General features: G+C 45.5%; 1 protein-coding gene across 7 annotated transcripts in view; it reads left to right on the forward strand.

Annotated features, from left to right (window-relative positions):
- The window catches only part of DZANK1 (double zinc ribbon and ankyrin repeat domains 1), a 72,547-nt gene extending 59,118 nt beyond the window's left edge, over window positions 1-13,429 (forward strand). For 6 of the 7 annotated variants that reach the window (XM_053573970.1, XM_053573965.1, XM_053573966.1 and 3 more), the window contains 7 exons: window positions 1,594-1,668; window positions 3,858-3,951; window positions 4,377-4,474; window positions 7,771-7,851; window positions 8,346-8,473; window positions 12,188-12,262; window positions 12,670-13,429. In XM_053573970.1, the coding sequence (XP_053429945.1) occupies window positions 1,594-1,668; window positions 3,858-3,951; window positions 4,377-4,474; window positions 7,771-7,851; window positions 8,346-8,473; window positions 12,188-12,262; window positions 12,670-12,841 (723 nt within the window). In that variant the 3' untranslated portion in view covers window positions 12,842-13,429. The remainder of the gene's footprint in view (window positions 1-1,593; window positions 1,669-3,857; window positions 3,952-4,376; window positions 4,475-7,770; window positions 7,852-8,345; window positions 8,474-12,187; window positions 12,263-12,669) is intronic. The other variant, XM_053573967.1, reaches the window with a different exon arrangement.
- The last annotated feature ends 330 nt before the right edge of the window (window positions 13,430-13,759 follow it).

A 13,759-nucleotide genomic window follows, 5' to 3' on the forward strand; every position in this document is an offset into this window, starting at 1 on the left:
ACTTTAATCACACTGTTAAAAAATATGGTAGCAGAGTTACCATGAGCATAAGAGTTACCATTAAACAGTGCATTTGGTGAGCACCCAGTTCATAATCCTAGTCCTCACAACAAGCCTCCAAGGGAGGAGTATTACCTTTGTGGCAGTTTTAAAAAAAAATGCCCAAAGATTCTTTGGCAATCATCCCCTCAAACAGTAAAATCTACATCCCCTCACCTTGAATCTATGTGAGTTTGTGACTATTCAGTTAATGAAGTGTGGCAGAAGTGACGTTCTGGGGTTTGCAAAACGTGGCTCAGTAAGGTCACGTGGCTTTCTCTTGCATGGCTGACTCACCTCCAGCACTCCCTCGAGTCCAGCACCATGTGGTGAGAAGCCCGTGCCACATCCAACCACCTCTGTTCACTTGAGTCTTCCCAGCTGAGGCTTCAGACTTGGGGCACAAACACAAGCTGTATCTGCTGTGCCCTTTCAGAGTCCACAAATATAATAAAGTGATGTGGTTTAATGCAGCCACATTTGGGGTGGTTTTTAACACTGCAGTAGATAATCAGAACACTCTTTATTTGACATCCAGGAAAAATAAAACTCAGAGAGGTTTGATGACCTGCTTAAGACTACACTGCTGGGTTGTGGGGGATTCAGGACTTAAAGTAGGTCTGTCAGACCCCAAGCCCCATGTCCTGCTTCACCATGATAAAGAGACACTTTTGTCAGAGGAGCCTTCCTCTGTCACAAAACTAGAAGGATACTTTCTAAATAGGCTCTTTTTGTTCCTCTGCTACCAAATAGGCCAACATCGAAACTGTCTTTTTCTCAAGTATTATTCAGTTTCCGTCAATAATCTGTTTTGATCATTTATAAATTCTTTGGCTTAATCTAGAGATCTACAACTATAGACTGTGGGACCAACCTGTCCTGCTGCTCAGTTTTATAAATAAAGTTTTATTAGACCACAGCTATACCCATTTATTTACCTGTTATCTGCAGCTGTTTTGTGCTAGGGCAGCAATATTAGATTTGTGTGATAGAGAACACGTGGCCTTCAAGACCTAAGATATTTACTATCTGACCCCTCGTGGGGGATCTAAAGTAAACTAATATACTTTAGTGCCTCGTGGTGGGATCTAAATTCCTCTTGCTGTTTACAGAGAAAGCTATAATTTTTCTTTCAACTATCAACTATAATACTTATCCCTTAATTGCCAAGGCTCCCCAAACTTCCCTCCAGAATACCTTTACCATAGTGATGATCTATAGTCATGTGGTTTGATTAGAGTGTGTCCCTTGAAGGAAGTACAGAATTGATTCTTGCTTTCTTATCCAGTCTGGCAGTCTCTGCCCTTTGATAAGAGTATTTAGTTTATTTATAATTAGTGGAAATATACATACTATTTGAGCCTGCCACTTTGCTCTTTATTTTCTGTTTATTTCATCTAGTTTTTATTCCTTTGTTTCTCTTTTCCTACCTTTTGCGTTAATTAAATATTTGATTATATTTAAAGTCTGGCATCTCAGAATGTCTAGACTATTGCTCAAGGCAGTGAGTTCCAGACCCACAGTTATGAATTCTTTCTAAAACTCTTTTAAAAGCTTCTCTCTGCTACTGTGCATGAAGATGGTTATGAAGTTAGCATCAGGCTGAATTATAATCAAGTCTCAAACAAGGTAGGTAAGCTTTCAGAAGTTATTCATCTGAGCACTGACTGAAGTAGTAAATTGCAGCTTATAATTAATAGAGGTGCTTCTGTGTAATCCACAGAAAGGAAAAGTTTCAGATATTATGGAAGTTTGACTATAGTCAAGCAGTTTCGTAGACTTAGGTAATAATCAAGGAGCCAGGTTTCAGGCACATAAAGATACAGCAGGAGTAAGAATTGTCCTGTAGTTCTCAGGATTTCTTTCTTTTTTCATTTTTTTTTTGAGACACCGTCTCACTTTGTCACCCTTGGTAGAGTGCTGAGGCATCACAGCTCACAACAACCTCGAACTCTTGGGCTTAAGTGATTCTCTTGCCTCAGCCTCCCAAGTAGCTGGGACTACAGGCACCCGCCACAAAGCCTGGCTATTTTTTGTCGCATTTATCATCGTCGTTTAGCTGGCCCAGCCTCCGTGTATGTGGCTGGCGCCATAACCACTGTGCTATGGGAGCCGAGGTAGTTCTCAGGCTTCCTTCATAGTCACTGAGTCTGATGGCAGGTCTGTGATACGCACGTACAACTGATTTGGGGAAAGACTGACAAAAACACTGAAGTGCACTCTGACCCATCTCCTGTTATAAAAATTAAACCAAACTTTGTGGCCATGATCTTCTGTCTTCTGTGGTGACTGGAGTGTTGCCACAGAGCCTGTAAGTGTGTGACAAACATTAATTGATCTGGGGTTTGCAAAACGTGGCTCAGTAAGGTTTTGTACATTCTAGTGGCTTTTGTTTCATCGGATAAGAAGTTAGAATGTACAAAACAATGATTAATGGATGGAGGAGATGTATGAAGAAGGCAAGGAAAGGAGGGGGACTGACATTTATTAGGCTCTGGCTCTGTGCCCAACGAGGTACTAATGGTGTTATTAGAATTAGGATAGAAATAGGGGCCCTGGCTGGCTCAGGGAGGCTGGGAGTACCAAACCGGCTAATGCATGTGAAAGTGCTTGAAAGCAGGGACATCACCGAATTTGGTGTTTCCAGCCGTGTGGCCAGAGCAGCATGTGGGTCCAGGAGAAGGGGAGTGAGGAGAGTGTGTCAGGCCAGAGGAGGGGCAGGCGGTCAAGATTCAAGTGTGGCTGCAGCTGATCCACGGGGAGCTCTGGAGCATGGGTCACACCACAGAGTGGTCCCCACTGAGGCTGGGAGGTCAGCAAGCATAACTCGTAGGTCAAGCAGCTCCCACCTGGAGAAGAGGCCCACTGGTGCCCTGGCCGGCTGTTGGGACCTGGGTGGGCTGCCAGCAGCATCTCCAGCATGCTGTCAGTCAAGTACAAGTGCAATAATCATCCAGGTCTGAGAACTCTTTTTTTTTCTTAGCTAGCTGTGTTGCAGTGCTCAGGAAGCAGCAGGGGGCAGGGGCAGGAGCAGGCAGCTGCGGGAAGGTGGGGCAAGAATTCCTATGGGATCCATACCAGGTAGCTGTGGGAGGTGGGGCAGGTTGCCCCCTATGGAATCGAGACATGCATAGACTCTTATGTCTGGCCTGTGTAACTCTCCTCATTTTACAGACACTCATTTTTACCTTCACAATATCAATTTGAGGGAGGTCTTAATATTTCCATGTTGCAGGTGAGGAAACTGAGGCTCAGAGAAATTAAGCAACTTGCTTCTCCCAAGGTCATGAAGCTAGGAAGTGGCAGGCCCACGATTCACATTTTGAGCCTGGGGCCTCCCCATCATGCCACCCTGATCCTAGGACACCGCAGGGGAGGGTGGGGCAGAAATTCCTATGCAATCCATACCAGGTAGCTGTGGGAGGCGCGGCAGGTCACCCCTATGGAATCAATACATATGGGGGGTGTTAAGCAGAGGAATGATGCAATTAAAGGGTACAGAGGTCACTGGGGCAGCCCCATGGCAGGGAGGCTGGCAGACACGTATGGGGAGACTGTCGTGAGGGTCTCAGAGTGAGAAGAGGAGTGGTGGCTCTAGTGAGGGGGGTGGGAGGGGCCAGACTGAGCTGCTGATTAAGAGGCAGGTGAAGCCTCCCATGGAGCTGAGGGAAGAGTGAGAGAGGATGTCCAGGTCTGGAGCTTGATTCTCTGGGTAGGGAGAGCTGTCTTCAGTAAGGAGGAACAGGTTAGCAGGGAACTTCTCTGTCATGAAGAAGCCACCTCATCATTTGTGGTGCTTGAATTTTTCCACTGACCAGAACCTTTACCTGAATAAGATGAATTTCGCCGACCACCTCCTGGGCAGCGCCACGGAGCGTGGTGATGGGCTGTACAGCAGCAGGTCCAGCTGGGGTGAGTTGTTCCCTTCCAGTGATTTTAAAACCATTGAGCAGGAACACACTGACTTGGCAAGGATGGCAGAGAATTGCTAAAAATTTGCCAGCCTAATCACTCATCTTACCATCATGTTCTAGCCATTTTATTTCTCTGGTTTCTCTAAAGTCAGGAATGAGACTCTTGAAGTTCTTCTTGGGGCTTTAGAGGTTCTCTTTTGGGGAGGGAGGGTGCACTTTGGGGCCTGTTCTTTCCTTCCCATCCATCCTGTGGTTCCTGGACAGGGGGTGGCTCCAGGCATCCCTCCTGCCAGTTTAAGCAAATGGAAATTTCTGTAAAGCCATTGTGTCCTCTGAGTCTTGAGGGGTCTGGCAGAAGCGGCTCTTTACGTGCAGGCAGTGGGGGAGGGACATCATCTCAGTTCTCAGTTCTTGTCATTTCAGTGAGTGACTACAGCCAGAATGCCTCAGGAGCCACTGAGAAGGTCATGAGGACAAAGAATTTCAAGACCAAAAACTTACCAGAAAAGGAGCAGCTCATAGTAAGTGTCCCCTTTGCCCTCGGGGCATCTTCTTCAGCTGGTCATTCTCATGTTTTATTTTGACATTTTTTAAATGGAAAGAATAATTTCCCGTTTTCTTTTCCTTTTTTTGTAATAGCATATTTTTTTTTTATGGAGGCAAAAATCTTTAAAATATCTCAAGATGGTGGAGTAGAATTATTTTAAAATTCTCATTCGTTTCCCAAATCATCTGTCTCCTCTCCTTCAGTTCTGCCTGCCTGTGTTTCTCTTTATTGTTTTTGAGTTGCCTCAGATAACGTGCTGATCCTTAGTTATCTGGTCATTTGACAAGTGTGCTAGTTGGATTAGCACAGATGCCCAGCATGGGGCTCAGCACTGGGCATGTGGGTGGATGGGCATGGGGTGGGTCAGACATCCCTGGAGAGAGTGTGCAGGGAGCAGGGAGAGCCTTTAGGTCTCCTGCGTTCTCTCCTCTGGAGGTGAGCGTGTTGGTGAAGTGCTCAGGGTAGGACAGAGTGCTCTTTCCTTCCTTGCCTTCCATATCCTCTCCTGTGTGTTGTGGAGGTTTGGGCTCTGCCCTTCTCCCTTTTTGGGCCCCGTGCTCCCATTAGAAGCCCTTGTTGGAAAAATCATATACTTTTTCATTATTATTATTATTTTTTTAATTAAATCATCGCTGTGTACATTAATGCAATCTTGGGGCACCATACACTGGTTTTATAGACCATTTGACATATTTTCATCACACTGGTTAACACAGCCTTCCTGGCATTTTCTTAGTTATTGTGTTAAGACATTTATATTCTACATTTACTAAGTTTCACATGTATCCTTGTAAGGTGCACCGTAGGTGTGATCCCACCAGGAAAAATCATATACTTTTTGAAAAATGTTTATCAGGGTTTAAACAGAGAGTACAAGCCTCCTGTCCTTCCTGCATGGGAGAGAGTGGAATGCCATCGCAACTACTTATAGTAGAGGCCTTGGAATCCACACATGCTTCTGCCTGAGTACTTTGTGCTTCTGCAGGGCTCCCTGGGAGAGAACACGCACCTCTTGTATCTCAGCTGGGTTTTCTTTGCTTTGATTTCCCTATGAGTTAGGTTTCGTTTAGTCTTCTTGGAAGCTCTCAAAATCACCCTTTCAGAGTTTCTCTCAGCTGTTAAGAGGCTTTTTTGTTTGTTCGTTTTGTTTTGTTTAAGACGAAGCTTCTTTTTCTGTAGAGATGAGTCTTGCTCTGCTTCCTAAGCTACCCTCTAACTCTTGTCCTCAAGATATCCTCCCACCTTAGCCTCCTAAAGTTCTGGGATTATAGGTGTGAGCCCCTGAGTCTGGCCAGAGTGTCATTTTCCACAGATAATTCTAGGGGGAGCTTTGGAGAAATGGTGGTGGATCCTTACTCTGTCCCCCTCCTAGCCATTAGTTGGTCCTCTTTGACTTTGGTGCAGAGAACAGAGGTGACAAGCAGCAAGTCCCAAGGCCTGGGCCCCAGGCCAGAGCTGGACATGGGCACAATGTTGGGTTCTTCCCTCCACCCTTGGGCTCCACCAGCCTCTCAAGGCTTCCCCTGTGGTGCACACACCAGCTGCCTGGCGCACACCATGATTCCTCTGAAGGCAGAGACTCTGCTTTATCTTGTCCCCACCACATGCTCTGCATATGATAAACACCAGTGAATTTGGGAAGAAGCTCTTAAAATTGTTTTTAACTTTTATTGCTTATTATTTTTTGTGCTCTCTACCTTCTCCCAGTTTGAAGAAGTACACTGTTGCATAAACTTAACACGTCACAAGTTTGGAGACTCTGTCTTCTTATTCTGTGTGCGACTCTCTTGTCGCTGTATGTCTTCATTTTCTTGTTTGCATTTAGGGGACAAGTATTGAAGCTATGACATTTGTTCTCTCCAGTGATTATTTCTGAGTACGCATATACCAGGCACTGTTTAAATAAAACGTGAACAAGAGACACGAAGGGGGCAGTGCCTGCGGCTCAAAGGAGTAGGGCGCTGGCCCCATATGCTGGAGGTGGAGGGTTCAAACCCAGCTCCTGCCAAAAACTGCAAAATAAAATAAAATAAAATAAAGACACAAAGGTCTCAGGTGTCATGGAGCTGACATTCTGGTACATTCTATCATATTTTTTCACAAGTAATGGAATTGATTATAAATAAGTGCTGCCCAAGACCCCTCCTAGGGCTTTACTAATTAGGTACTTTGTTCTAAGCTGTGCACCACCAAGATGGGGACAGTGAAGGAGGAGGCAGCACAGGCTGGCCCAGGTATCTGCTAAGACTCAAGGGCCACGACGAGTGTGGTCATCCCCAGCCTTCCTTGTCCAGGGAATGATGGGTGGGATGGGTGTTATTCACAAATGGAAGGGGTGGTCCCGTGGCCACCCATAGGCATCCTGGATGCAGGAGCAGAAATACAATGAGAGCACATCTCCTGCCTTCTAGGCAGCTTCCTTCGGCCTTCCAGCATTTTAAATCCTTTGTGTATATAAAGATGAATTTCATGGTATTTAAGAAATACAAAAGGGTAAGTTTTCAGATTTCTGACGATAAGTGAGAGCTTTTTCTTTTTTCTAAATAAGAGGGCAACTTTATTGGCTCACTTAATCTTTAGGCAAGCACACTTTCTAAACTATCATGCTTAAACTGATCTTGAGTGCTTTATAAACCACGCAGAGTAAATTTTAGGATTCACCTGATTGCTTTTCCTAGAAATACTCATAATAAAACTACCTTAGACTTTCTGGGATTTTGAGAGGCTTCTTATTGCATCCCTATCTTAATATAAAACAATGTCTATATGTGGTAACCTTGCCCAAAGCGAGGTTTCGGAGACCAGTAAGATCAACACCAGATTGGAGGTTTGTGCTGGAGGCTGCTAAAGACCACATACACATACTCACATACAAGCTTACACATGCACACACATGCACACACACACACACTTATATATGCACACCCAGATACACACCTTAACACCCATATATGCTCACACATGCACACACACTTACGTATGGACACCCAGATACATACCTGAACACGAATACACGCTTACACATACATACACATGCACATGCTCACACAGACACATCTGAATATACTCTCACATGCTCACACATGCACATGCTCACATATATACACTTGCACACACACTCACGCATGCACATGCTCACACTCACCTATCCCATGACTCAGAATTCAACCTTGGAGAGGAAGTGTTTGCCATAAGCATTGAGCCTGAGACTCAACAGTGAAAGGCTTTTGAGACCATGGGAATGACCGCGTTCTGTAATCAATCCTGCAGCCTGAGAACAAACTCCTGCTGAAAGAAGTCGGACCTGCCGGGGAAGGAAGAGTCTCTATGATTGAACAGCTGCTGGATGAAGTAAGTGTGACCAAAAGAACAAGTTTCTGAGGAGTTCAGGCTGGCATTATGTCTTGCACTCAGCATGGAAGTTTTTCCAATACTACGGAAATTCTAGGGCCTTGGAATGAAAAACTGTTTGGGAGTGGAGTAAATGGTGAAGGTTTACCTTAACTTTACCTAGTGTTAATTTTTATAGCAGAGAAACTAGGCAGATAAACACACACAAGTCTAAGGATTATGCTCCAAGTGGGGAAGAATCCCTGGCCATGACTCCACGTGACCTACAGCCTGTGTTTCCTCAGGAAGCACGGTTGTTGGTGCCTCCCTGCTGGGCGCCACTTGTAGCTCTGTCCCATCTAGGTTGCATCTGGAGGTAGCTGATTCTCCTTTCCTTTGATCTCAGAGCAGTTCCATCAGCTCCTTAACAGGACTCTGGTTACACGTAGCAGGATGGTGATTGGTGCTGCTGAGTGTAGGGTTTGTGGCGGGTTTGTCCTTTCCATGTGCTGCAGGGAGCAGACCCTAACTGCTGCGATGAAGAAGACCGGCCCGTGCTGACCGTGGCTGTTGTGAACAATCACCCTGAAGCGATCCCGGTTCTCGTGCAGAGAGGAGCAGACATCGACCAGCAGTGGGGACCGTGAGTGAGAGGCGCTGGATGGGAGCTGAGGCAGCCGTCACATGCTCCGGGGCCTGCTGCAAAGTTGACCCCTGCACACGGCCCTGTTTGGTTTAAACTGCTTATAAGCTTCTTAAACCTATTCCAGTCATACTTAATAAGAGGCTTCACGACTTCTGTTTTCCAACACTGAGAAAAACAAAATTTAAAATATGGATTGTTTGGTTAGGCAGCTTTTAGTAGCTTTTATAAATGTCAATACATTTTGGTAATACACAAATTCATAGTGGTTAAGGCCAGCAAATCCTTTAGCCCTTGGGGTGTTTAGCAATGTTGTAATCATGATGGGCACTTGGGGAAGAGAGATCCCACTGAATTCCCTATAGAAATACGTCCATGATGTTAGCGCAGAGAGAAAACATTATATGGTCGTCTCCTCTTCCCGGGGAGAAGGTTGGTACATCTGAGTTCACCACTTGATCCCCTGGTGCCGTTTTCCCACCCATGAAATAGGACAGAGAGGTACCAAGTCACACTGCTTACTGTCCCCATCTTAGTCCAGTCCTGCTCCATGACCTTCTCTCTAGCCTTAAGATTCTATTGTTCTCTTGAAAATTACTTTGAAAACCAGGGTGGAAACTTCCTTGAGTATGGATCATTCACGTTAACACCTCTATCCTGCTGACTACGTTGTTTAAGTAAGTCTTCCAGGGATATCACAGGTGTCTTACCCCTGCTGCCTCCTGAATTCTCACAAGAGCCGGTGACGGCCCAGGTCTGGGAAACATCCCGTTGTGCACGTCAGGCCCCTGCACAGGCCGAGCTTGCCGTCCCTCTGCTTCTGTCCTCCTCCACTGCAAACCTTCTCTAATGTTGCTCTCCAAATACAGCTTTGTTGATTCTTCTATTTGCATTTTTTATCAGCTTCTGTCCAACAGAAACACTCTATCAATAGACATCCCTTTTTTAGTTTTATTGTATAGCAGTGTTGGCATGTTGGTGTACAGCTTTGCTGGCCGGAATGTGCTTTCTCACCGTGTCACCATCTTCATTTATCCCACACTGTTACATTTTCATCATTATAACAAAAATGATGGTCCCTTGTCTTGTGTTAAGGTGTATTTTATGTTTTTAAAATCAGAAAAGCTTTTCTTATAGCATTGAAGTATAATATTTTGTGGTTGATACAAAAATTGCTTGAGCATATTTTGAATTGACATGTTCAGTATGCAGAGTCCTGGCTTTATAAAAAGTCCAGCCAAGAGGATGGAGCTCCTCAGAGAGCTGAACAGATCCTGTGTTATTTTGGTGTTCCTCACTTTGTGTGTTTGGTTTGTCACCGTTCTACAGATTGACGTTCATCCACATGTGAGCTCATCGTGTGTCTGTAAAGTCATGTCTGTCTGAATGGTGTGTTATGCCCTTTTTCATCCCCACTGCATTACTGTGGTGATTGTGAGCAGCATGTAGCTCACATGCGTCAGGGAAGCCAGACTAGTGGCCTCCCCCCAGAATAGAGCACAGGGATCTCTCCTTTCTTTTCCGTGATTGCCAGTAGAGGGAAATAGCTTTTCCCACTGATAGCCAGATTTTGCTACATTTGCTTCCTATCTGTTAGCGTGAAGAGCTTAGGCCTGGATCAGCCTGGCCTCTGCCCAACCTCTGCAGATCCGGGAACGTGACATCAAGGTTTCATCCATTCTTCTGCTCCTAAGCATAAGCTACCAGAGATTGAAATGCTCTCTCCCCTCCAAGGTGTTTGGCTGATGGAGCCCAGGTGGTCTCTACACAAGATAGGGTCTGCGGAGTAGCTCAGCAGACAGTAGACAGGCCCTTCCTAGTGTTTCCTGGTCCCACGTCTATATCCTCGCTGCCAGAGAGAACTCAACGGTTAACCAATTAAGACTTGTCTAGGGGGAGGCCCACATCACTCACTGAAGCTGATGCCTCTTACCAGCAGCTTTCAGACACAGATCTCGGGTCTCACCAGGAGAGAGACACAGAGAAGTGCTGTTTGCACTGGACAGTTGCTGTCCTCTGCCCCACTAGCCAGTGAGGAAGATGCCATCCTCAGTCCGCTTAGAGGTTCAGGGGTAGAGATTTGTTCTATTGGTAATTCAAGATTTTCAATGACAGAATGTGCCTTAATTCACCGTAATACTTAGATTTGAATACGTAGTTTGACTTGTTTATTATTAATATCAAAGTTTCTTTGAAATACAAATTAAGGCTTGGCATCTGGTAGCTCAGTGGTTAGAGTGCCAGCCACGTACACCAGGGTTAGTAGGTTTAAACCCGGCCTGGGCCTGCTAAACAAATAAACAAACAGACAAAAAGCAACTGGGTGTCGTGGCGGGCGCCTGTAGTCCTAGCTACTAGGGAGACTGAGGCAAGAGTTTCACTTGAGCCCAAGAGTTTGAGGTTGCTATGAGCCATAATGCCACAGCACTCTACAGAGGGCGAGAAAGGAAGACTCTGTCTCAAAAAAATAAAATACAAGGCCCATTCCCTAGGCCTGTGGGAACATCTACTCTGCATCTACTCGCACAGCTACTCTGAAACACACGGTTCTGTTAAGAAGGTGTTTTCCCATGTAGTGACCTTGCCATATAGAAGTTAGGTTGTTTGAGGAGCAATGTACAAAACTGGAGTTGGCAGAGTTGCAACTCAATGTGTTCTCAAACTGAATCATGGCCACATAGAACATAGCCAGCCCCGAAAATCCAGCCGTCAGCAAACCCCACTCAGTAAACAGAGTGAGCACTCTGCTCTCAGATGGGGGAGGACTGTGAAGGAAAGAGATCACGTGTCCTTAGGAGATGTGGGAACCCTATGTGTGTATGTAAGTTCCAGTGTAAATGCCCATATAAAGACCCAAGGGACCACAGGGGTGAAGTGATAGACAGACAAGCAGTATGCACTGCGGAGGGAGGGAGAGAGGGAGGCTCCCATCCTCACTCTGCTTCTTAGAGGTTCCGTGGTAGAGATCGGGTGATAAGGAAGAGGAGGTGGCTGCCACTGGTGTGACTGGAGATTCTCTCTCAGTGCTTCCATTGTGCTGTGAACCCCTCTACCCACACTGACAGCTGAGTGCTCTGAGCTCTCTGAGAGAGGGAGAAGTATTGTGTCACATGTGAGCTGGGGTCCCTGACCCTGGCACAGACAGGCACCAGGCTGGCCCTGACAGGTGCTGGACAGAGTGGCTGAGAGCCAGGTGGAGGTGCCTGCCTGACATCTCAGGCCTGCTCTCTGCATTCTGTGACTGGTATTTATTTTCACCTCATGCAAGCCAAATTCACAAGAGCCAAGCTCCTTTTCCCTGAACAAAAACAAGAGCCTCAGCCCTAAGAATTTTTTATCACATAGGCAGTGCCCACGAGGTCCAAGCCAAAGCTGAGACTGTGCAATATCTCCTATAAACTCTTGCAGGAAATGAACTAAAATAACATTTATTAGTATTTATTTAAACAACTACAAACCAGATCCTTATGGGTCCTCACACTGAAAAACGAATGTGCGTGTAGACTTTTCACTTTCTGTGTAGTATCAAAGCTCACCTTCCATCACAGTATTTCTCCAAGGGAAGGGCAGAGAGGGGAGACTGGGGATTTTCCCAGGTTAGTTAAATAGGTCAGTGGATAAAAGGCATCCTTGATGTCTTGGGTCACACACACTCTCTCCAATTTCCTGAGGATGCTAAGGATTTATCCAGGAATTTTTCTTTTCCTTAAATAGGCTCAAAAATACAGCACTTCATGAAGCAACTCTCCTTGGCCTGGCAGGAAGGGAGAGCATCGCCACTTTACTGGGGTACGTTCCCTGGCCATTGGTAGACACTTCTGAGGGCCACAACAATCTCTGCACTGTCCTTGTGACTAGGGGCCACCATCTCACCCTCACTTCTAGGGCACGAAGGGCTTTCAGAGCTCAGTGAAATGTTGGCCCTATTGAACAGCCTTGGTTGTAGGACTTTGATGCAATGGGATGGGAGCCAATGGCCAGCATTGGCCATTGAACATTTTCAAATTGTAGAGCCCCTTAAAAGGTCTCAGAGTAGAGAAACCCTTGAGCACAGAAGTCCTGGTGGCCTCTTGGGGACACTTTCGTGGAGGTCGGGTGTGGAGGTGCCTAGTTTGGCCTTTGTGACAGGAGAGAGCATCCCACAGGGTCACGTGCCAAGTCTTCAGTGCACCTCCATTTCCACGTTTCCTTCACAGATGCAATGCAAGCATCCAGAAGAAGAATGCCGGAGGCCAGACAGCATACGACCTGGCTCTGAGCACTGGCAGTGACCTCATCACCTCGCTTTTTGCAGCTAAGTTTGGCCAAGGGCTCGAGGACCAGCTCACCCAACCCGGGAGCCTCAGCCTGGACGACCATTATGCCTGAGGCCTCCACAGCGCTTCATGTAAAGAAGCCTGCAGCCCTGGCTATGCTTTGTTTGTTTCTTTCTGAAATGTGTATTTCAGGTTAGAAATTGAGGTTGAGAGGAACTTACAAGATTATTTTTGTTGTTTAAAAAAAAATTGCCATTCGTCTGTCTTCTTCAGAGAAAGTTCTGTTCAGGTCTCTTGCCCACTTATACATGGGATTGCTTATTCTTGTTGACTAATTTGAGTCCTGTGTAGATTCTAGTTATCAGTCTTGTGTCAGATTTATAGCATGCAAGTATCTTCTCCCATTGTGAAGGCTTCCAAGTCATGGAGTCAACCCAAGAGCCCATCAATCCATGAATGGATTAATAAGTTGTGGCATATGTATACCATGAAATACTATTTAACCATAAAAAGATGAAAACTTTACATGTCTTGTATTAAACTGGATGGAGTCAAAGAACATTCTTCTTAGTAAAGTATCACAAGCATGGAAAAGCAAGTATCTGATGTACTCAATACTAATATGAAACCATAGATAAACAACCACATACCCACATGAAAGAAACACAATTAAATTCAAGTGGGGGGAGGGGGAGGAGGGAAAGGGAGAGGGTGGGGGGAAGGGGATTGGTAAGCTCTCACCTAATGTGCATAATGTAAGGGTGTATAGCACACCTGCTGGGTGAAGGGCTCAACTACAACTCGAACTTTAGCTAAGAAACACAACAGTGTAATCTAATCATTTGTGAAAATTTCCAATCACGTTCCTTCTAATTGTTATTTTAAATTAGGTGACAGTATAAGCCATCACTACCACATGGGCAACTCCCAATGTGCTGTGGCTTGTGATGAACTTATGTATGTTTCTTAATAGTTTGTTGCTTTTTTTTTTTTTAATTTATCTTTCAATATTGCACATGGTTCAAAGCTA

The sequence above is a fragment of the Nycticebus coucang genome, chromosome 21 (genome assembly GCF_027406575.1).
Source record: "Nycticebus coucang isolate mNycCou1 chromosome 21, mNycCou1.pri, whole genome shotgun sequence".
In the NCBI taxonomy this organism is placed as follows: Eukaryota; Metazoa; Chordata; class Mammalia; order Primates; family Lorisidae; genus Nycticebus; species Nycticebus coucang.